At 32.2% G+C, this 25,859-nt stretch overlaps 2 protein-coding genes across 15 annotated transcripts in view; one reads left to right on the top strand and one right to left on the bottom strand.

Moving 5' to 3' along the window:
- The window catches only part of Karl (lipocalin/cytosolic fatty acid-binding protein Karl), an 81,358-nt gene extending 67,889 nt beyond the window's left edge, over positions 1 to 13,469 (top strand). The window contains exons 2-4 of the mRNA XM_083033341.1: positions 12,169 to 12,397; positions 12,680 to 12,851; positions 13,245 to 13,469. Coding sequence (XP_082889467.1) covers positions 12,169 to 12,397; positions 12,680 to 12,851; positions 13,245 to 13,440 — 597 coding nt within the window. The 3' untranslated portion in view covers positions 13,441 to 13,469. The remainder of the gene's footprint in view (positions 1 to 12,168; positions 12,398 to 12,679; positions 12,852 to 13,244) is intronic.
- Positions 13,470 to 13,493: 24 nt separating this feature from the next.
- Positions 13,494 to 25,859, bottom strand: part of Cask (peripheral plasma membrane protein CASK) — a 182,443-nt gene continuing 170,077 nt past the window's right edge. For 11 of the 14 annotated variants that reach the window (XM_083033330.1, XM_083033329.1, XM_083033320.1 and 8 more), the window contains 7 exons: positions 24,720 to 24,957; positions 22,504 to 22,560; positions 20,255 to 20,374; positions 19,885 to 20,001; positions 19,647 to 19,754; positions 19,283 to 19,458; positions 13,494 to 16,863 (listed from right to left, as the gene is read on the bottom strand). In XM_083033330.1, the coding sequence (XP_082889456.1) occupies positions 16,684 to 16,863; positions 19,283 to 19,458; positions 19,647 to 19,754; positions 19,885 to 20,001; positions 20,255 to 20,374; positions 22,504 to 22,560; positions 24,720 to 24,957 (996 nt within the window). In that variant the 3' untranslated portion in view covers positions 13,494 to 16,683. The remainder of the gene's footprint in view (positions 16,864 to 19,282; positions 19,459 to 19,646; positions 19,755 to 19,884; positions 20,002 to 20,254; positions 20,375 to 22,503; positions 22,561 to 24,719; positions 24,958 to 25,859) is intronic. The other 3 variants (XM_083033323.1, XM_083033324.1, XM_083033327.1) reach the window with 1 other exon arrangement.

The following is a 25,859-nucleotide window of genomic DNA, read 5'->3' as shown; positions in this document are numbered from 1 at the left end:
GAATCTTTTGGTACCAAACGGACACTAGCGTACAAATTTTTTAACTTGATATACATAAAATAATTTTGCGTCGCATAGGGTCAGCGGTAAAAAGTATCGATTTCCAATATTTTAAGACGAGCCAAAAATTCATCGATTATACATTTTAATAGTACATTGATTACAGAATCTTTTGGTACCAAGCAGACAACAGCGTACAAACTTTTTCATTTGCTATACATAAATTAAGGATGCGTCGCATAGGGTCAGCGGTAAAAAAGTATCGATTTCTAATATTTTAAGACGAGCCAAAAATTCATCGATTATACATTTTAATATTACATTGATTACAGAATCTTTTCGTACCAAACAGACACCAGCGTACAAATTTTTTAACTTGATATACATAAAATAATGTTGCGTCGCATAGGGTTAGCGGTAAAAAGTATCGATTTCCAATATTTTAAGACGAGCCAAAAATTCATCGATTATACATTTTAATAGTACATTGATTACAGAATCTTTTGGTACCAAGCAGAAAACAGCGTACCAACTTTTTCATTTGCTATACATAAATTAAGGATGCGTCGCATAGGGTCAGCGGTAAAAAAGTATCGATTTCTAATATTTTAAGACGAGCCAAAAATTCATCGATTATACATTTTAATATTACATTGATTACAGAATCTTTTCGTACCAAACAGACACCAGCGTACAAATTTTTTAACTTGATATACATAAAATAACGTTGCGTCGCATAGGGTCAGCGGTAAAAAGTATCGATTTCCAATATTTTAAGACGAGCCAAAAATTCATCGATTATACATTTTAATAGTACATTGATTACAGAATCTTTTGGTACCAAGCAGAAAACAGCGTACCAACTTTTTCATTTGCTATACATAAATTAAGGATGCGTCGCATAGGGTCAGCGGTAAAAAAGTATCGATTTCCAACATTTTAAGACGAGCCAAAAATTCATCGATTATACATTTTAATAGTACATTGATTACAGAATCTTTTCGTACCTTGCAGACACCAGCGTACAAATTTTTTAATATGATAAACATAAAATAAGTATGCGTCGCACAGGGTCCGCGTCAAAAAAGTATTGATTTCCAATATTTTAAGACGAGCCAAAAATTCATCGATTATACATTTTAGTAGTACATTGATTACAGAATCTTTTGGTACCAAACAGAAACCAGCGTACAAATTTTTTAACTTGATATACATAAAATAACGTTGCGTCGCATAGGGTCAGCGGTAAAAAGTATCGATTTCCAATATTTTAAGACGAGCCAAAAATTCATCGATTATACATTTTAATATTACATTGATTACAGAATCTTTTGGTACCAAACAGACACCAGCGTACAAATTTTTTAACTTGATATACATAAAATAACGTTGCGTCGCATAGGGTCAGCGGTAAAAAGTATCGATTTCCAATATTTTAAGACGAGCCAAAAATTCATCGATTATACATTTTAATAGTACATTGATTACAGAATCTTTTGGTACCAAGCAGAAAACAGCGTACCAACTTTTTCATTTGCTATACATAAATTAAGGATGCGTCGCATAGGGTCAGCGGTAAAAAAGTATCGATTTCTAATATTTAAGACGAGCCAAAAATTCATCGATTATACATTTTAATATTACATTGATTACAGAATCTTTTCGTACCATGCAGACACCAGCGTACAAATTTTTTAATATGATAAATATAAAATAAGGATGCGTCGCACAGGATCCGCGTCAAAAAAGTATCGATTTCCAATATTTTAAGACGAGCCAAAAATTCATCGATTATACATTTTAATATTACATTGATTACAGAATCTTTTGGTACCAAACAGACACCAGCGTACAAATTTTTTAACTTGATATACATAAAATAACGTTGCGTCGCATAGGGTCAGCGGTAAAAAGTATCGATTTCCAATATTTTAAGACGAGCCAAAAATTCATCGATTATACATTTTAATATTACATTGATTACAGAATCTTTTGGTACCAAACAGAGACCAGCGTACAAATTTTTTAACTTGATATACATAAAATAATGTTGCGTCGCATAGGGTCAGCGGTAAAAAAGTATCGATTTCCAACATTTTAAGACGAGCCAAAAATTCATCGATTATACATTTTAATAGTACATTGATTACAGAATCTTTTCGTACCATGCAGACACCAGCGTACAAATTTTTTAATATGATAAACATAAAATAAGGATGCGTCGCACAGGGTCCGCGTCAAAAAAGTATCGATTTCCAATATTTTAAGACGAGCCAAAAATTCATCGATTATACATTTTAATATTACATTGATTACAGAATCTTTTGGTACCAAACAGACACCAGCGTACAAATTTTTTAACTTGATATACATAAGATAACGTTGCGTCGCATAGGGTCAGCGGTAAAAAGTATCGATTTCCAATATTTTAAGACGAGCCAAAAATTCATCGATTATACATTTTAGTAGTACATTGATTACAGAATCTTTTGGTACCAAGCAGACAACAGCGTACAAACTTTTCCATTTGCTATACATAAATTAAGGATGCGTCGCATAGGGTCAGCGGTAAAAAAGTATCGATTTCTAATATTTTAAGACGAGCCAAAAATTCATCGATTATACATTTTAATATTACATTGATTACAGAATCTTTTCATACCAAACAGACACCAGCGTACAAATTTTTTAACTTGATATACATAAAATAAGGTTGCTTCGCATAGGGTCAGCGGTAAAAAGTATCGATTTCCAATATTTTTAGACGAGCCAAAAATTCATCGATTATACATTTTAGTAGTACATTGATTACAGAATCTTTTGGTACCAAACAGAAACCAGCGTACAAATTTTTTAACTTGATATACATAAAATAACGTTGCGTCGCATAGGGTCAGCGGTAAAAAGTATCGATTTCCAATATTTTAAGACGAGCCAAAAATTCATCGATTATACATTTTAATATTACATTGATTACAGAATCTTTTGGTACCAAACAGACACCAGCGTACAAATTTTTTAACTTGATATACATAAAATAACGTTGCGTCGCATAGGGTCAGCGGTAAAAAGTATCGATTTCCAATATTTTAAGACGAGCCAAAAATTCATCGATTATACATTTTAATAGTACATTGATTACAGAATCTTTTGGTACCAAGCAGAAAACAGCGTACCAACTTTTTCATTTGCTATACATAAATTAAGGATGCGTCGCATAGGGTCAGCGGTAAAAAAGTATCGATTTCTAATATTTTAAGACGAGCCAAAAATTCATCGATTATACATTTTAATATTACATTGATTACAGAATCTTTTCGTACCATGCAGACACCAGCGTACAAATTTTTTAATATGATAAATATAAAATAAGGATGCGTCGCACAGGATCCGCGTCAAAAAAGTATCGATTTCCAATATTTTAAGACGAGCCAAAAATTCATCGATTATACATTTTAATATTACATTGATTACAGAATCTTTTGGTACCAAACAGACACCAGCGTACAAATTTTTTAACTTGATATACATAAAATAACGTTGCGTCGCATAGGGTCAGCGGTAAAAAGTATCGATTTCCAATATTTTAAGACGAGCCAAAAATTCATCGATTATACATTTTAATATTACATTGATTACAGAATCTTTTGGTACCAAACAGACATCAGCGTACAAATTTTTTAACTTGATATACATAAAATAACGTTGCGTCGCATAGGGTCAGCGGTAAAAAGTATCGATTTCCAATATTTCAAGACGAGCCAAAAATTCATCGATTATACATTTTAATATTACATTGATTACAGAATCTTTTGGTACCAAACAGACACCAGCGTACAAATTTTTTAACTTGATATACATAAAATAATGTTGCGTCGCATAGGGTCAGCGGTAAAAAAGTATCGATTTCCAACATTTTAAGACGAGCCAAAAATTCATCGATTATACATTTTAATAGTACATTGATTACAGAATCTTTTCGTACCAAGCAGAAAACAGCGTACCAACTTTTTCATTTGCTATACATAAATTAAGGATGCGTCGCAAAGGGTCAGCGGTAAAAAAGTATCGATTTCTAATATTTTAAGACGAGCCAAAAATTCATCGATTATACATTTTAATATTACATTGATTACAGAATCTTTTCGTACCATGCAGACACCAGCGTACAAATTTTTTAATATGATAAACTTAAAATATGGATGCGTCGCACAGGATCCGCGTCAAAAAAGTATCGATTTCCAATATTTTAAGACGAGCCAAAAATTCATCGATTATACATTTTAATATTACATTGATTACAGAATCTTTTGGTACCAAACAGACACCAGCGTACAAATTTTTTAACTTGATATACATAAAATAATGTTGCGTCGCATAGGGTCAGCGGTAAAAAGTATCGATTTCCAATATTTTAAGACGAGCCAAAAATTCATCGATTATACATTTTAATAGTACATTGATTACAGAATCTTTTGGTACCAAGCAGAAAACAGCGTACCAACTTTTTCATTTGCTATACATAAATTAAGGATGCGTCGCATAGGGTCAGCGGTAAAAAAGTATCGATTTCTAATATTTTAAGACGAGCCAAAAATTCATCGATTATACATTTTAATATTACATTGATTACAGAATCTTTTCGTACCATGCAGACACCAGCGTACAAATTTTTTAATATGATAAACATAAAATAAGGATGCGTCGCACAGGATCCGCGTCAAAAAAGTATCGATTTCCAATATTTTAAGACGAGCCAAAAATTCATCGATTATACATTTTAATATTACATTGATTACAGAATCTTTTGGTACCAAACAGAAACCAGCGTACAAATTTTTTAACTTGATATACATAAAATAACGTTGCGTCGCATAGGGTCAGCGGTAAAAAGTATCGATTTCTAATATTTTAAGACGAGCCAAAAATTCATCGATTATACATTTTAATATTACATTGATTACAGAATCTTTTCATACCAAACAGACACCAGCGTACAAATTTTTTAACTTGATATACATAAAATAAGGTTGCTTCGCATAGGGTCAGCGGTAAAAAGTATCGATTTCCAATATTTTTAGACGAGCCAAAAATTCATCGATTATACATTTTAATAGTACATTTATTACAGAATCATTTGGTACCAAACAGACACCAGCGTACAAATTTTTTAACTTGATATACTTAAAATAAGGTTCCGTCGCATAGGGTCAGCGGTAAAAAGTATTGATTTCCAACATTTTAAGACGAGCCAAAAATTCATCGATTATACATTTTAATAGTACATTGATTACAGAATCTTTTGGTACCAAGCAGACAACAGCGTACAAACTTTTTCATTTGCTATACATAAATTAAGGATGCGTCGCATAGGGTCAGCGGTAAAAAAGTATCGATTTCTAATATTTTAAGACGAGCCAAAAATTCATCGATTATACATTTTAATATTACATTGATTACAGAATCTTTTGGTACCAAACAGACACCAGCGTACAAATTTTTTAACTTGATATACATAAAATAATGTTGCGTCGCATAGGGTCAGCGGTAAAAAGTATCGATTTCCAATATTTTAAGACGAGCCAAAAATTCATCGATTATACATTTTAATATTACATTGATTACAGAATCTTTTGGTACCAAACAGACACCAGCGTACAAATTTTTTAACTTGATATACATAAAATAACGTTGCATCGCATAGGGTCAGCGGAAAAAGAATCGATTTCCAATATTTTAAGACGAGCCAAAAATTCATCGATTATACATTTTAATAGTACATTGATTACAGAATCTTTTGGTACCAAACAGAAACCAGCGTACAAATTTTTTAACTTGATATACATAAAATAACGTTGCGTCGCATAGGGTCAGCGGTAAAAAGTATCGATTTCCAATATTTTAAGACGAGCCAAAAATTCATCGATTATACATTTTAATATTACATTGATTACAGAATCTTTTGGTACCAAACAGACACCAGCGTACAAATTTTTTAACTTGATATACATAAAATAAGGTTGCGTCGCATAGGGTCAGCGGTAAAAAGTATCGATTTCCAATATTTTAAGACGAGCCAAAAATTCATCGATTATACATTTTAATAGTACATTGATTACAGAATCTTTTGGTACCAAGCAGAAAACAGCGTACCAACTTTTTCATTTGCTATACATAAATTAAGGATGCGTCGCATAGGGTCAGCGGTAAAAAAGAATCGATTTCTAATATTTTAAGACGAGCCAAAAATTCATCGATTATACATTTTAATATTACATTGATTACAGAATCTTTTCATACCAAACAGACACCAGCGTACAAATTTTTTAACTTGATATACATAAAATAAGGTTGCTTCGCATAGGGTCAGCGGTAAAAAGTATCGATTTCCAATATTTTTAGACGAGCCAAAAATTCATCGATTATACATTTTAATAGTACATTTATTACAGAATCATTTGGTACCAAACAGACACCAGCGTACAAATTTTTTAACTTGATATACATAAAATAAGGTTCCGTCGCATAGGGTCAGCGGTAAAAAGTATCGATTTCCAACATTTTAAGACGAGCCAAAAATTCATCGATTATACATTTTAATAGTACATTGATTACAGAATCTTTTCGTACCATGCAGACACCAGCGTACAAATTTTTTAATATGATAAACATAAAATAAGGATGCGTCGCACAGGGTCCGCGTCAAGAAATTATCGATTTCCAATATTTTAAGACGAGCCAAAAATTCATCGATTATACATTTTAATATTACATTGATTACAGAATCTTTTGGTACCAAACAGACACCAGCGTACAAATTTTTTAACTTGATATACATAAAATAACGTTGCGTCGCATAGGGTCAGCGGTAAAAAGTATCGATTTCCAATATTTTAAGACGAGCCAAAAATTCATCGATTATACATTTTAATATTACATTGATTACAGAATCTTTTGGTACCAAACAGACATCAGCGTACAAATTTTTTAACTTGATATACATAAAATAACGTTGCGTCGCATAGGGTCAGCGGTAAAAAGTATCGATTTCCAATATTTCAAGACGAGCCAAAAATTCATCGATTATACATTTTAATATTACATTGATTACAGAATCTTTTGGTACCAAACAGACACCAGCGTACAAATTTTTTAACTTGATATACATAAAATAATGTTGCGTCGCATAGGGTCAGCGGTAAAAAAGTATCGATTTCCAACATTTTAAGACGAGCCAAAAATTCATCGATTATACATTTTAATAGTACATTGATTACAGAATCTTTTCGTACCATGCAGACACCAGCGTACAAATTTTTTAATATGATAAACATAAAATAAGGATGCGTCGCACAGGGTCCGCGTCAAAAAAGTATCGATTTCCAATATTTTAAGACGAGCCAAAAATTCATCGATTATACATTTTAATATTACATTGATTACAGAATCTTTTCGTACCAAACAGACACCAGCGTACAAATTTTTTAACTTGATATACATAAAATAACGTTGCGTCGCATAGGGTCAGCTGTAAAAAGTATCGATTTCCAATATTTTAAGACGAGCCAAAAATTCATCGATTATACATTTTAATAGTACATTGATTACAGAATCTTTTGGTACCAAGCAGACAACAGCGTACAAACTTTTTCATTTGCTATACATAAATTAAGGATGCGTCGCATAGGATCAGCGGTAAAAAAGAATCGACTTCTAATATTTTGAGACGAACCAAAAATTCATCGATTATACATTTTAATAGTACATTGATTACAGAATCTTTTGGTACCATGCAGACACCAGCGTACAAATTTTTTAACTTGATATACATATAATAATGTTGCGTCGCATAGGGTCAGCGGTAAAAAGTATTGATTTCCAATATTTTAAGACGAGCCAAAAATTCATCGATTATACATTTTAATATTACATTGATTACAGAATCTTTTGTTACCAAACAGACACCAGCGTACAAATTTTTTAACTTGATATACATAAAATAACGTTGCGTCGCATAGGATCAGCGGTAAAAAGTATCGATTTCCAATATTTTAAGACGAGCCAAAAATTCATCGATTATACATTTTAATATTACATTGATTACAGAATCTTTTCGTACCAAACAGACACCAGTGTACAATTTTTTTAACTTGATATACATAAAATAACGTTGCGTCGCATAGGGTCAGCGGTAAAAAGTATCGATTTCCAATATTTTAAGACGAGCCAAAAATTCATCGATTATACATTTTAATAGTACATTGATTACAGAATCTTTTGGTACCAAACAGACACCAGCGTACAAATTTTTTAACTTGATATACATAAAATAACGTTGCGTCGCATAGGGTCAGCGGTAAAAAGTATCGATTTCCAATATTTTAAGACGAGCCAAAAATTATTCTTTTATATATTTCAACAATACATTATCTGTACAATTTGATGTTACCATCAGCATACCAGCCTACAAACTTTTTGATATAATATACGTAAAATGAATCCGCGAAGTATGGGGTCAACAGTTTAAAAATTTTAATTTTCAATATTTTAAAACGCCCCAAAAATTATTCTTTCATATATTTTAACAGTACATTGTCTACACATTATGAAGGTACCATCAGAATACCAGCCTACAAACCTTTTGGTATAATACACGTAATTTAATTGTGCGCCGTATGGGAATCGCGGATTAAAAGTTTTAATTTTCAATATTATAAAACGCGCCAAAAATTATTCTTTCATATATTTTAACAGTACATTGTCTATACATTATGTGGGTACCATCTGAATACCAGCCTACAAACCTTTTGGTATAATATACGTAATATAATTGTGCGCCGTATGGGAATCGCGGCTTAAAATTTTAATTTTCAATATTTTAAAACGAGCCAAAAATTATTCTTTATATATTTCAACAATACATTATCTGTACAATTTGATGTTACCATAACCATACCAGCGTACAAACTTTTTGTTCTAATATACGTAAAATAAATCCGCGGAGTATGTGGTCCTTTTTAAAAATTTAAATTTTCAATATTTTAAAACGAGCCAAAAATTATTCTTTTATATATTTCAACAGTACATTATCTGCACAGTATGATGGTACCATCGGCATACTAGCCTACAAACTTTTTGATCTAATATACGTAAAATCAATCCGCGCCGTATGCGGTCCGCGGTTTAAAAATTTTAATTTTTAATATTTTTAAACGAGCCAAAAATTATTCTATTATATATTCAACAGTACATTATCTGCACAATATGATGGTAACATAAGCATACCAGCGTACAAACTTTTTGTTCTAATATACGTATAATGAATCCGCGCCGTATAGGGTCCGCGGTTTAAAAATTATAATTTTTAATATTTTAAAACGAGCCAAAAAATATTTCTTTATATATTTCAACAATACATTATCTGCACAATTTGATGGTACCATAAGCATACCAGCGTACAAACTTTTTGATCTAATATAAGTAAAATGATTCCGCGAAGTATGGGGTCCGCGGTTTAAAAATTTTAATTTTCAATATTTTATAACGAGCCAAAAATTAATTATATATATATTTCAATAGTGTATTGTCTGCAGATTATGATGGTACCATCAGCATACCAGCGTACAAACTTTTTGATCTAACTTGCGCGCTCTGCGCGCCCGCCATTCCTCGATTTTATAGAAAATAGATTGATATTTTTATATAACGTTTGTATAAACTTGATTAATATTTTTTGACAGAAATCATCTGATTAAAGCGTTAATTTGCTAATTAAATTTTAAAATGCAAATATGTTACAAAATAATAAAATAATAATATTTCACAGAGAATTTTTTTTTAGAATTTGATTTAAAAAATTAAAGCTTTGAAGAGACCTTTAAAACACGTCCAAATAAAATGTTCTACGACTTACACAGGCCTTAATTTTTGCACAAAACGTTTAAATTTTGAATTAAAAAATTAAGGCCTGTGTAAGTCATACAACAATTTCTTTGAGCACGTTTTAAAGGTTCCTTCAAAGCTTTAATTTTTGAAATTAAAGTCTAAACGTTTTTTACGAAAATTAAGGCCTGTATAAATCGTAGAACATTTTCTTCTGGCGCATTTTAAAGATCTCTTCAAGACCTACAAAATGAGCCCTCAGAAAATGTTCTACGACTTACACAGGCCTTAATTGTCGCAAAAAACGTTTAAACTTTGAATTCAAAAATTAAGGCCTGCGTAGGTCGTAGAACATTTTATGTTCGAACTCATTATGTTCATCTTGAAGAGATCTTTAAAAGAACGTTTAAACTTGAAAAGATTAAGGCCTCTATAAAGCCTAGAAAATTTTGTGTCGGCTCATTTTGTAAGTCTTGAAGAGATCTTTAAAGATTTTAATAGTACATTTTATGCATATTACTTTTATAACAAACAGATTCGGGCGTATAAATTTTTTTCATTTAATACACATAATATAATTTTTCGTTTCATAATATCTGCGGCTCTATGGTATCGATTTTTAATATTTTAAAGAGAGCCAAAAATTAATCGGATGTTCTTTTAAATAGTATATTATATGCAGATTACTTTTATATTAAACAGATTCGAGCGTACAAATTTTTTCGTTTAATACACATAATATAATTCTGCGTTAATATAATGTCCGTGGCTATAAAGTATCGATATTTGATATTTAAAAGAGAGCCAAAAATTAATTGTTTTTTTTTAATATTATATTCTTTGCAGATTATTTTTATACCAAAAAAACAGATTTGAGCATACGAATTTGTTTATTTAATACTAACGATGAATTTTTGGTTTTTATAAATATATAATATAAGAATGCGCTGCATAGGCCCATATTCTGGATTTTCTTTTATCGATAAAAGAATATCCAGAATATAGGCCATTGTGTCGACATTTAATATTTTACAACTCATCGAAATATACGAGCGATGAACTGAATTTTTGGCTAGCCTTTAAATATTAAATATCGACACGGGGTCGCCGCGGACACTATGCGGCACTTTCTTATATTATGTATATTAAATAAAAAATTTTGTACGCTGGTGTCTGCTGGGTACAAATATATTCTGCAAACAATGTACTATCGAAATATATTAGCGATAAATTTTTGTCTTTCCTTAAAATATTAAAAATCGATACTTTTGTTGTTGTGGACTCTATACTACTCATACATAATTTATATGTATATTAAATAAAAGTTATCAACAGATTTCTGTCAAGAAATATTAATGGAGTTGAAACAAATTTTATATAGTTTTTTTGAAAATATTATTTTGTTTAACATAAAATCGAAGAATGGTGCGCGCGTAGCACGTAATAAATAGTAAAATAAAATGTGTGTGTCATTAAAGCTTTAATCTTTGGATTTATTCTTTACTTTAATCCTTATATTTATTTTTCAAAATTACAAAGTGACTTAAAAATACATACCAAAACAATTGATATCTATTTAGATAGAGATAGTTGAATTTCTTATAGCAATGGGGATAATTATTTAAAATATAATCGCTCTATATTTTCATAATGTGTACTTTTCAATTTGACATAATTTAAGGAAGATGAAAACTTTTGATAGCTATTACAATGTGTTTTTAGTATAATATTTGAAGCCTTTTTTTTTAGATTGACAGCATGTGATTCTATAGAGATAGATATTGAATCAAAATATATATACTGTAATTATTCAAAACTTTGAAATATCTCACGCTTCTATAATGAGTAAAGAATAACTTAAAATGTGTACGTTTTCGTAATAAGAAGATAAAATATTTTGTTTAAATGTATTAAGTAAGAATGCCTTCCTTTCAATGGAATAATGAGTAATATATATTTTAGGAAGAGTATATATAATTACATAATTTTTTTATACATTGTATTTATGAAAAAGAAAATATTATATTATACAGTTGAAAAAATGATAAGAAATGCGTTTAAGAATAAAGACTAGGCAATAATCATCTAGAAAATTTCTTGAACCTGTTTTTAACATCGTTTACTATTGAGTGCGATCGTTTGACCCGCATTACACACGCGTTCATTAGCATATGTTTAGTGCTAAGAAAATCAACGTGACTTGTGTGAACTGTTAGACCTATTTTACACGTGACTTCGTATCTACATATACTCGCTCATAACAGACATCTTGCATTTTTTTTACAGTTTCTCGGATTATGGTACATAGTACAGTACTATGCAAGTTCAGAGGAAGCTCTTGCATACAGATGTATGCGAGCCGAGCTTTCGGTTTCGCCTGAAAACGCCGAAGTTACTATGAATTTCACTTACAGCTTTACCGATGATCCCATTAATGAGCTACTCATTGGTAACATCACGTGGAAAATTCCCTCGCCGGACTTACCTGCTCATTGGGTACACGCTGAATTTCCGTGTAAATAGTTATTTATTTGTAATTAATCTAATTTGTGTAATTTGATTATTATATAATTGGAGAAATATTTTAATTATTTTACTGTAATGTTAAATATGAATGTTTTTTTCAAAACTCTTAAGCTGAAAATGTTTTCTTACAAATCATTTATAATAATTTGATTATATCGGTTAGAAGTACATATTGATTTTTTTCAAAATAGTATATCTTCAAGAGAAAGCTCATATATATATGTATATACATATGTTGCAATAATTTTATGATAAATTTGATATTTTTTAGATGAAGGAGTATACAATACGTATGTGTTAGATTCAGATTATAAATCCTGGGCCTTACTAATGCATTGTGCCGAGAAGAGCAAAAGTCCACGATATTTATCTAGCTTAATCATGAGCCGCGAAGAGAGCCTTGGGGCAAACGTCATTTCTTATCTTCGAGAGAAGCTGCCTAGGTACATTATAGGCTTGTTTTGATATTATTACGAATAGAGTTTCCACAGAACTTTGTCTATTGAAAAATCTTTCAAATAATAAAATATACTTCAAAGTGTTATCTTACAATTAGTTAATACAAGACAATCTTATTTCTCTCCTAATCAATATAAATTTTGAATCATTGATTTTAAACATCCTGTATTTCCGAGCTTAATAACGCCCCCTTTTCTTTTTCCCTAGTCATTAAAAGAAGATAGATTTATTAATTTCTTAAAATTAATTAACATATTTAAATTAAATTTTTTCACAAAAAGAAAATCATTCTCAGAAATAAGACGAATTATTTAAATTAAATTGCAGCATACTTGTTATTTTATGAGATTATCAGAAATAAATTTTTATCTTTTTAGATATGACATCGATTTGGAATACATGTTTCCTATGGACCAAACACAGTGCAATAAGACCGACAGCTCGGAAGATATGCTTATCCCGGCGTCGATATCAGCCAATAGAGGCTACGGCAACAGAAGACATCCGTTAAAACGGAAACATAGACGTCATTTAAAAAAAAATATAGACAATGTAAAAAAAAATAAAAAATAAAAAATTAATGCAAAAGACATAAACGTAAATTACCTTCAAATCAAACACCATCATTACTTTGGGCTAATTTTATTAATTCAATTAACAACGTGTTATAATACTCTTCGTCTCTTCTCCTCTTATTTATAATTACATAATTGTAATGAACTTGTTATTGTTTTCTTTAGACCCGTCGTCTTTCTCAACATCTTAGCACAACTCACCCAAATTTAACTGACACACACGTGCAACTGACAGCACGTGATCGGTCATCACGATCACCGTTATCATCATCAACATCATCATCATCATCATTATCATTAGCATAACAGTCGTCGTCAGATTATCACTCAACGCACCTAGTACTTAATTACTGGATATGGCAGCTACAACTTATAAGAAATATTACAAAATCACTTGTGACTCATTTTTCTCACGCTTTCACAACATTTTACGCATACGTTACGCTATCACACCCCAGGCGGGCAACCCTTTTTTTTTTTGTTTTTATTTCTCTCGCAAGTATCCTATATTACTCACTTACAAATTCATATTTGGCTCTGTGAAAATCGGCTCTCTGTCCGATCCTCGCGAGCGCGATACTCTGACCTCCCCGTCGTTTGCGTTTCTGAAATATATAATAATCAAGTGTGTGCCTTTGTGTGTGCTACACGACGAAAACTCGTCTTGTCGTGGACGCTCGGCGTACAGAATAGGAAGAACGCACCCCCGGGGGGTGAGTAAGATGCGCGCTTAGTTAAGTTTCGCCTTATGTACGTATGTTTCGAGATCATTGCGACGACCGAGGGATGAGAGGCTGATTGACGAAAGCGCGAGATCCACAATTAATGAGCTTCGAGGTTGTTATCAATATTAATTATCACACCGCGCCTGCATGTATACACGCATTCACTCCTTCGTTCTACGGGCATATGCATATGCAAATCACCTATTAGTCTCTTAATAATTTTTTTAGTATTAATTATTCATACATTTAATCTTTTTTTTTTCTTTAATCACTTGTAAATTAATTATCTAGTCGTTAAATCTGTATCTTGTAAATCTGCACTCACGCGCATGCGACTGCATTTCTTTATGTGCGTGTGTGTGTGCGTGTATATGAGTGTGATTGTGTTGAATGGATAGATGTGCGTGTGTATGTGTGTGTGTGTGTATATATATATGTGGCGTATAATAAACTTGTGTGTACAGTGTGCATGTGTATCTTCTTCTGCGCGAACTGTCTCTCTCCTCCATTATTATTTCATATAGCTGGTATAGACTACCTATTTATTTGAAATTTACGTTTTATAAATATCCTATAATAATCCGCGATTTTTTTGTTTTGTTACTTCGTCATTCGATCTTATGCGCTTTTGTACGAGGGTGTAGTAAGTAATGCGAACAGAGTGGCATTGTAATTTTGACATATGTGCCCATGTGTATATACGTAAGTGTGTGTATGTGTGTGTGTTTCATGTGTCAACTTAATAATCGCATATACAAGTTCTTTCGAATGAGAGCGTAGAATTCTCGCTGCCGGATCGATATCCGCCGTCCGTGCATTCGTCCGAGATGTTCGGTTCCAAGCTTTTCCCGTACAGAGTATAAGAACGTCGCAATCTCTCGGTGGTGCATCAGTGAATATATTTGAGCTTTTGATAATATGTTTCATGAACAATATAACGACAAATGGCGTGGGCGAGTGCACGGTCAAGCGAGGGAGCGAGCGAGCCGTCCCGCTCCAACGGCGGTCCCGATTTTTATCGAAAGTACGTGGAAAGAAGCTCGGTGAGCGATTAGGAATATAGAGGCAGAAAAAAAAAATAAAAAAGAAGATACACAATATATATATAAGGAAAGATATAGAAAAGACGGCACTGTGAACGTAAAAAGCGCTCGTGTAGCATACGCGTATAGATTTGTCGCAGTAAGATTCCCGCGACAAGAGATGAACACTCGTTAGATATTAGTAGAAGTACTAAGACGAAACCGGCGAAGTTCTCTACTGCTTAAAAGTTACAGTTAAATAACGGACGGCCGGCAGCACACCAGAGAGTTCATGTTCTGTGTTTTTTTTTTGTTTTACCCTCCCTCTTTTCGATTGAACAGTCAGACGGGTTTCGATTATTACGATAGGACCCTCGTCTTTTTCCTATATGCGTGTATATATATATATATATATATATATATATATATATATATTTATTTACGGGCACTGCCGTGCCGCACGATCTCTAGCTTTTTTCGTTTAAATAGTTATAATAAAGTACAATAGAAGGAGGCAATTACAGTTTATGGAAAGTCGACTGATAGATTTTCGCAGGGTAGGATACGAGAAGGTGCAGCCGTTCGGTTGACATCCGTGTGAAGCATGGAACGGCTATTGTTTGTTTTTCGTTTGGTTTTTCCGTAAACGGGATATATTCTTTGGTGCTTGTTGTCGCATGTTACCGTATTCACTGCACATGACACGCGTCGTAAACGACTGCCTCTAGGATGGTTGTAAATCGTGAGAAATTCATGTTAGACTTCGCTGAAACTGTGCCAGGAATGCGACAGACTGTATAGAGAGAAAGACATGCATTCGTACATAGTAGTCTCGTTCAAGAGGAGTTCCAGCTAATCGGTTTTTTGTGTTTATCTCTTTATTTTCGAAGTTTTTCGAAAGAGAGAGAAGGAAGAGAGGAACAAAAGGAGAAGGAAGTGTGCAGGAGAAGTTGGTGGTCCGCGAGAAGGCGTCCGTTTTTTTAAATTTATTTTAGACGCATTGTGACGTAATTGTCGTCACTGGTTTCGCCGTGCTGCGATGATGGTGCGTTCCACAATTTCTGGAAGATCCGACGTCTCGATGGTGGGATGCGGCGACAACGCTCATCGACGACGTCAGGACGACTTCGACACGTCGTTATTTAATTTCCCCTTGTGTCCCGCGACTGGTAACAATTATATTTGCAGCGAGATGGAAAGAACTTCATGAACACACGGCCATCATATAGTCACGCACTCCAGTCGATCGTTTCACCGTCGAGCCGATCGGCGTCGAGTACGTTTTTCCGGTTTATATCCGATTGGTCCGACATAAGAGCCCGCGGCTGCTTTCTGTCGGTTCCTGCCGGCAGCTGTCGACGTCGCCGTCAGATCTTCGCGACGAGAGGCTGGATCGTGAGCCGATGGCCGTTATGGTGCCGGCGATCACTGCTTCATTCTCGACGAGCCGTTGCAGTCCATGGTGGCGATGTGACGAATCGGCGAAGACCGCTGTCAGTAGACCCAAGAAACGGGGACCCATTGGGGTGTCGTGTGCACGCGCTCGATTGCGGCCTCTAGCTGAGCGATCGTTTCGTCGAGATCGTTGTTCACGATGGTCAGGTCGAAGAAGTGCCCGTACGCCTGCTTCAGCATGTCCGATTCCTTCGCCAGTCGTTCCAGACTACCGTCAAACTGAAAACACAAATGATGCTGATTAGAAGAATCATAATGGTATGTTTCGTTGAAGTTGATTGAAATTTTCAAGATACAAAATCTTGTGATGAAATTTTTTACAAAAATGTTATCCATTCTTTTTATACATGCCGAGAATCTCTGATTGAAAAAGCATTTATACTGTCTACTATATGTATATATATTTCCGTGATTATTGAAGATATTATTATTGATAAATTAAATTACAAATAATTTCTTAATAAATTGTCAAAAGTATAATAGTAGTACAAAGAATAAAAAAATATATGCAGTTTTTTATCAATTTAAAAATATCATTTGTTTCTTTTTATTGGATTTTTCGCATTCGTCACATATATGTATGTGTTTATATTGCATCCACGATTAATATTTTTTGATAAAAAATCAGCTGATAACTGTCAAAAATATTAATTCACATTATTATAACAATTTAAAGTATTAAAACATATTATTTAAAACGTATTATTATTTTATTTTATTTTATTTTGTCAAACTGCTAATCTTTGCAATGACAGCATTTCGATGTTATGAATATAGAGCACAACGCAAATCGAGGCAGCTAATCAACCTCGCAAAAAAAAGGCAACAATACTTGCGAGAATCAACTTAACTTGTTTTTTTTTTTTTTAAAGACTAGAACAACACAAGCGCGATTCCTCGATTTTATGTTAAAAAAAATGATATAGAAATCAGCTGATAACCGTCAAAAATATTAACCGAGTTTAGAATAGCTAATTTCTATCAAAAAATCTTAATCTTTTTGTCAAAAAATCGTAATTAGTCTCGATGTTGTGATTATCTCGATTATCAAAAGATTTTCGTAGAAAATTCTACTTTTTTTGTTTACACTTTCTGTTAAAGATTTATATACTAAACTTTTTATGCATTGCATAATTAATTAATATATTTTTTATGCGTTGATTGCAATGCATGCATAAAAATATGTGACATAATTAAGCAATGCATAACAATTCATTATTTAAATCTTTAACAAAGAATTAAATAAATATAATTTTCTACAAGAATCTTTCGATCATAATATCTGCGCTTTTATTAGATTCGCGCTGTTAAATTAGATTCGTGCGTCTATACACAGCCATCACGCTGCACGTCTCGCGCACAACTGACCGCAAGACTCTGAGCAGCGGTATCGCCAAGCGCAGCCCATACGTCCGCCACGCTGCGCGTCCCGCGCGAGACTGACGATCAGTCTCGCAATCGCAATATCTCGAATCTCGAGAATCAGTCGCGCGCGAGACGCGCAGCGTGGCGGACGTATGGGCTGCGCTTGGCGATACCGCTGCTCAGAGTCTTGCGGTCAGTCTCGCACGAGACATGTAGCGTGGTGGATGTGTACAGACGCACGAATCTAATGGAAGCGCAGATATTTTGATCGAATGATTCTTGTAGAAAATTCTATTTTTTTGTTCTCTGTTAAAGGTTCAAATAATGGATTTTGTATAAATTGTATAATTAATTCACATATTTTTATGAATGCATTGCAATCAATGCATAAAAAAATATATATAATAATTAATTATGAAATGCATAAAAATTCAGTATATAAATCTAAAACAAAAGGTACGAACAAAAAAATAGAATTTTCTACAAGAATCTTTTGATAATCAAGATAATTACTACATCGAGATTAATTACGATTTTATTATAAAAAGATTTATAAATATTTTTTGATAGAAATTAGCTACGTTAAACTCGGTTAATATTTTTGACAGTTATCAGCTGAATTCTGTCAAAAAATATTAATGGAGGATAAAGTATTACAACATATTATTTACAACATATTATTATTTTACATTTTATAACATATTATTACTTTGAAATTTAATTAGCAAATTAACATTTTATTAATATTTTTTCACAGAAATCAGCTGATTAAAACGTTAATTTGTTAATTAAATTTTAAAATAATAGTATGTAATAAAAATTATAAAATAATAGTAGTAGTTTTAAATAAAATGTTACAGTACTTTAAACTCAATTAATATCTTTTGACAGTTATCAGCTGATTTCTGTCAAAAAATATTATTCGAGTTTAAGGTATTATAACATATTATTTGTAACATTATAATTTTAATTTTTATAACATATTTTTATTTTAAAATTATTTTAAATATTTTAAAATTTAATAGCAAATTAGCGCTTTAATCAGCTGATTTCTGACAAAAAATATTAATCAAGTTTAAACAAACTTTATATAAACATTTCATTCTTTTTTATATATAAAATCAAGGAATGGCGCGCGCTGTGTTCTAGTTCAATAAAATACGCGGTGCAATTCATATACTGGTGCCCAAATTACATTTTTCGAAGACATATAAAAAAAAGATCTGCAATATACGTTTACTTTATAAATTTGTAAAATTATTTTCATACTTACGTCCGTAACATTTGCAAATGCAGGTGCAGCTATGAAGACGACGTAAGGTGCAAATTCAGCAGTTCGTAAAACTTTCAGTGCTTGCGGTTCAACATCCAATATGGCCATTCTGCCTTCTTCGTGAATTTTACGAATAGTTTCGAGCTTAGTTCCATACATAGCGTCTTCGTGTGTACCTGTTAATATAAAACAAATATTTTAAATCACATTGCTTACATAATTTTATTTTCTATGTATTTAACGTGTACTGTTTTTAATGTTTCGATCGAAGATCGATCTATCATTATATTTATTTTTCATTGTTGATGATTAATAGTTACTATTTTCAAAAAATTTCAAATAGAAAAAAATTTATATAATTTACCGTATTCGAGATATTCATTAGCGGCTATGTCTGCCATCATCTCATCGTGCGATACGAAATAATAATTACGACCATTTTCTTCGTCGCTTCGTGGAGGCCTCGTTGTATCTGTATAAAAAACATGTTTTATAAATATTCCGATAAATATATGTATCTATACGCAATTATTTAATTCCACATTTTTTTTTAATTATGGGAAAATAAGTTTAAAACTTTATAAAAAATTTGAGATATTTACGTGGAATAGGATAGGCGTATTTATCGGGATGCTTGGAAATAATCGTATTCTTTATATGTCGTCGACCGACGCCATGTGCTCCCAATAATACTAAAGTTTTCCGTTGGAAGGCAGGATCTATAAAGAAAGAAATAACACAATTTTAATTAACATATGTTTTATGTACGCTATAACATTCATATGAGATTAGATTAAATTTGGAGTGATAAAACTTATAAAATATATGTTAAAAAAAAATCATACTTTAATAAAAAGATCATCGGGACAATATAAAAAATAAACATCCTTGGCTATGTAGAGAGAAATAGATATTGCACATCTATGTCATATTAATTAATCATCTATATGTAAAAAAATAAATGAGACTTACAAGGAAGCTTCACGACCTCTTCGTAGGTCACCAGATCCAGCTGGTCGAAAACGGCGTTGTGTTTTGCAAGATATTTATCTTTGTATTGCTTCTTTTTCCGGCCGAATATTGAGCAATTTACTGTAAGTAGAAAGGATCGTTAATATAGTTGACGGCGAAACTGGAAACGAGGCTATCTCTGCTCGAAAGTGTCTGCCTGGTGTAAACTTGCAAATTACTGTGCAAGTGTCATGTTACAGAATCCATTATCCGTACTAATAAATCCCGTGCCTTTATAGTGTCGATGAACGACCGATAAATTAATTTTAAAGAACGATGACAATACTGTGGTCGTCACATAGGGAGACAAACAAATTCAATTGTACCAGAAATTAATGAATGAAACGACAGTTATTTCTTTACGATACATGTTGTAAATATCTATTACAGAAGTTTCCTGACCAATAAAACATTAATAATGCAATTTATCTCACGACGAGAGAAGACAATATGAAAAGTATCATTTTTCGCAAAAATCAGTTGCACAAAAGGTCGTTCACGTCGCTAAAATATCTCCTGATCACTTCTCCTAATAATTACTTCGCCTATATAATATGATGTGTTATCCTGTTAAGAACATAGCACGTATCGACATGTGCACTAATGTGATAGCAATCCTTTGAAACATTTCGGAAATCAACGAATCACGCCGACACGAAATAACGAACTACTCTGCGAATATCGATTCCTGGGTCAAGCAAAATCTTGTCTATTGATAAAAAGAATTCATTCTCAGTCAGCCAGTTCGAAAGAAGCCATGCCCAAAGGCACTTGGGAGTCCTATTGAGAGGGGTGTTCCAGCAGGTCACAAGATGACAACGTAAGGTCCGTGATGTAACTGATGCGTGAAACCTTAGATAGGTATTATAATCGGAGCTATGATGAATTGTATCATGAATGTTATTTTCCGTGATTGTTGAGAGCTACTGAATATACTAGGAAGATTCGTTGTGTGCGAAACTACAACGTATTATAGCTGCGGATGATATAGCACGACTGTGCAGGGTAAACTGCGATATCTTGCCAAAATATTTGGATAGTTGAGAGAGTTTAACAGCGAGAGTTAAAAATATATTCAATGTACATAAAACATCAAAGAGAACTTTCATCTCTCTCGAATATAAAAGATTACGAGATAGTTACTCACAGGGAAAAAATTTTATATTCGAAATTTTTGGCAAGATATTTCGCTGACAATGCGTGTCATTATTTGCTAACATCTAGAACAATCGATTAATGATCTATCACAAGTTCCGATTATAATCGTGCTGGCACGTATGTTTATGAATGAAATCGTGCGCGATAAGCATATTAAGTGCGTAAAATGTTTTGCAGCAAATGCATGCATTAAAGCACGCTATGTAAAAGCATCTATATAATTTATATCACAGAATGGCATAGCTATCTATATTAATAAATTATTATTAACATAATGCTTATATTTATTTTATTTATGCTCATAATGTTTGATATGTGATGTTATAAAATTATTTGTACAGATCTGGAATATAAAAAAGCTTTCAAAAGCTATTTTTTTGCTTTCTGTAATTGTGTAATTTAATAATACAGTTTTTTAATTTATACGCAATGAATAAAATTAATAATGTTTTTAAAATTAATACAATATAATTTATTAAAGAAGCACTGAATTATAAGAGATAAAAAATATTACAGATCTATATATTTTTTTTAGTAAACAATTGTAATGATGATTAGAGATTAGCTTATTGCATGTATTGCACAGATATTGATTCGCTGTGTAATAAGCATGATACATTGTTGATATGAAATAGCAATATAATATATGATGTATAGCTTTCAAAATTTCTTGTCCAGATGATGTTAGTAAAACAATAACACTAATTTATTGCTAATTTCAAAGTTAAATAAAAATTATAAATTAAAGAACTCAAATATCTTATGAAATTCCTTGTCAATATTTTATTTCATTAAATGTTATAAAGAGATATTTTACGCACATTTTACATTATGAAACTATGAGTGTGATAAATTTCATGATATAAAATGAGTTATTAAAAGCAAGACTATTATTCTTTTATATAACCATCAAAAGAGATTTTCAGCCGTACATTTTCGATCTTCCCTTTGTATTCATGTGTGTAGAAGCATAGATCCAGTTTATATTTCATGCGTATAAAAATGGTCCTCTACGTGACTCTACACGTGTCTACCTGAAGGCAGAGACGTACCTGTCGAACCGTCGCAGCCTTCGGTGTGAGAAGAACATCCACCTTCTCCTTCAGCATCTAGCCGCGCATAACACACAACAACAAATATATCACTGCAGCTAATTATTCCTGTAGCGCTAGTTTCTCCGTTTACCTATTCCTAATCCGTCTCTCATGCCACCCACTTGTGTCAGCAGGCACATATAGAGATATTTAGAGATATATACATGACAATCTAAACTTTTTCTTGCTATATACGTGTTCTTAAAGTATTCAGCTCTTTGTTTGCACGGTAGCTTCAGAATTGCAATTCCTCTAATCCAATTTTTAACATTATACTTTGAAGTTGAAGAATTATTTATTTACCTATTATTCTTTCTTATTTACTGTTCTCTCTCTTTCACTTTATGATTTTTTAATATATTTTTTATTTTAAATATTAACCTTTATTTTGAAAAAATATTACCTCTTCTATTAAGTATACATATATTGTAAAGATAAGTTATAAAAAATGTGAAATTCAGGATGATAAATTATCTTATATATAACATTAACTATCAATTGCTTTTTCCAGCTTTTTATATCTAGTAACATCTCTTTTTTAAAATGCTTCACGATTACTACAAAGACGATAACAAAATTTCACAATTACTACAAAGACGATAACAAAATTTCACGATTCAAATAGTAAATATTCAAAGTAATGGTTAGTTTTTTCTTTATTTCTCCAGCATCTGGAAATGATAGACGCGTTTAGTCAAATAAAATGGTCTTAAAAACATTCGTACCTAGCTTCGAGATTCGAAATCGATACATATTTACACACCATATAGAGAATAAATTGAAACTGATTTAAAATACAATATTTAAAATAAGATTCGATTTCTCTAAGCGTAATTAATTAAAGCTTAGAATTAAACATTTACTGCTAAATGTATTTATTTGATTATATGTTTAATTTGTTTAATATGAGAATATATTAACATGAGAATATATTATATTATATTCAATTTTGATTAAAATCATAATTATACATTTAGCACTAAATGCGAATATATAGCTGCAGTTTTAGAAATGTATTGAATTGATTAAAGTGATTTCTCTCTCCTCTCTCTTTCTCTCATTCAATATTTATATAGTTTACATATCAAACATCACAAATGTATTAATTATTGATTCTATTCATTCTAGAATGACAATTGACAATTATTATATAATTTAGAGAGAACTGTTAAAATGCGCAATTTTGGCGACACTTCTTTTAAAATATAAAAAGTTGAAATAATTTCTTTAGATTTTTTTTCCCTATTAAGAATCATAAGAAAAGGAAGTATGGAATCTCAACTAATAAAATTACAGATGTCAATCTCCATTTTGTTTTCATTCAAGGTGTTACAGCGTGACAAAACGGCAATTATCTCTAATTAATCCGTAGTCAGCGAATGATATGCTATTGATACGCACGATCTCATTTATGATATAATTGATTGATAACAACGATACCACATGCTCCATCGAAAACCTGTACACATCGAACAACACACAGACGACATTGTGTTTCATCAGCACATTCGTTTTTTTGGCAGCGGTGAAAATCAGTTGGAATTGACTGGAATTAATAGATGTGATAGGATGATAATGGAGTGATGGAACGGCGGTGAAAGAACATAGTAATAACGATTTTCTCAATCGGCAAAATTCTGATTTTCTGATCTGAATTCGAAAGAAATTCTGCGATCTGCTGGAACCTGTGATTACCGCACTCATCCTATTCGAGTTTTCAACCGAAATTATCGTTACCTTAAGCTTTTAACGTTCCTACAATTCCAGAGAAGTTTTTTCTTTTCAAAAATACTTTAGAATCATCCTTAAAACTTTTACAATAAAGTTAGAAAGTGTTATATTCTTACGTTTAATTATTCCAAATTGTGAAAAATATATACTTTAGGGAATAATATTTTCCATAATTGCTCCATTATATTAAATGTACATTTTTTAAAGAAAATTTTTAGATGGCTTCACCACTTTCACGCAGAATAACAATTTAACAACAAAAATAAAAGAAGACTGGTTCACATCCTCATCGAACAGTGGAAAAGAATCTCGACAAGAAGGCACGCAAGTATCGTTCTTTCATTTTTCATTACTGCAGTATCTGATATCGGATACGCTATTTGTGTTCTACGAACGAACAATTTTACATATAAACAGACGAACAAATAGCCAAATTGCATTACCTTGTTCTTGTTTGTTCTTCTCCATAGACATGCAGGCGATGCGCCATTCTTGAAGTTCGGGCGAAGGGATAAGACCCGCGGAACCAGCCGCGTTATCCTTTCGCGCTTGCCACCAATGATGGTCATCCTTGCTGATGATTTGCAGAATGTCACCGGTCTTAAAGGCGATTCCAGCCTGCGCGCAAGGTATCAGTTCGTCCTCCAGTGGATCGTAATCGAATTGTGCTCGAACGAAAATCTGTTGGTACAGTAAAAAACACGTTAAAATTTCTTAGAAATGGTAGAAATGTCACGTTGTTACAAAATTACTATTAGGATTGACATCAAGGATTTCACTGTATACTGACACATCAAATGAGAGAAATTATTTGAAAAGAAAACTACTCACAGAATATGCAAAATAACAAATTTATTATATGTAAGATATAATTGATTCGCACAGTGAAATCATTAATATCTGTAGGATTAGTGAGAAAAAAATTTCATAAACAACAATAAATCCTCGACCATGAGACGTGACTAAGATATCGTTCTACGGCTAAATCGATCGCTGATAAACCTACATAGCTCTGCGCTAAATATAGCGAACGAATCTAGATATTAGATTAGCGAGAGAGAAGCGAAAAAATGCAATATAATAAGCACTGGCAATAGCTCTTGCAAAGAGTAACAATATACGATGTATAGAGTATGTACAATACAAGGTATCAATATGGCAATAATAAAGAGCGCTCGTAAGTTTGTTCCAATTGCAGTGTATCGATATAACACAAGGCATATAAAATTTACATGTTATATCTCGAGACAACCAGCGATCGATTCGTAGCTCGATTTCGCCACATCGCTTAAAAGTTAGGAAAAAGGGGACACGCGCGAAAACAAGTTTCCAGACGAGATATGGATTCGCCGGTCTCTGAACGTCGCTATATGACGTTTTGCAATCGGTACGCTTAGTTAGGTATATCATCGACTCGAAAGGGTCGTGCGATTTTTACAGTTTCATTGATACACTCATCGGTTCAGGGGAGATTCTTCAATTGGGGGGGGGGGGGGACGCGAGATTATTGTGCGAGTTTTATGTGTCGCGTAATGCTACATGAGTTGGTCATTTAGCGATACACAATACGTATTTACATGTAA

This window comes from Prenolepis imparis, unplaced genomic scaffold (assembly GCF_030444845.1).
Source record: "Prenolepis imparis isolate NDT839.2.m4 unplaced genomic scaffold, iyPreImpa1.0 SCAF_3, whole genome shotgun sequence".
In the NCBI taxonomy this organism is placed as follows: domain Eukaryota; kingdom Metazoa; phylum Arthropoda; class Insecta; order Hymenoptera; family Formicidae; genus Prenolepis; species Prenolepis imparis.
The sequence above is the reverse complement of the archived record's forward strand: the minus strand, read 5'-3'. Positions and strand labels throughout refer to the sequence as shown.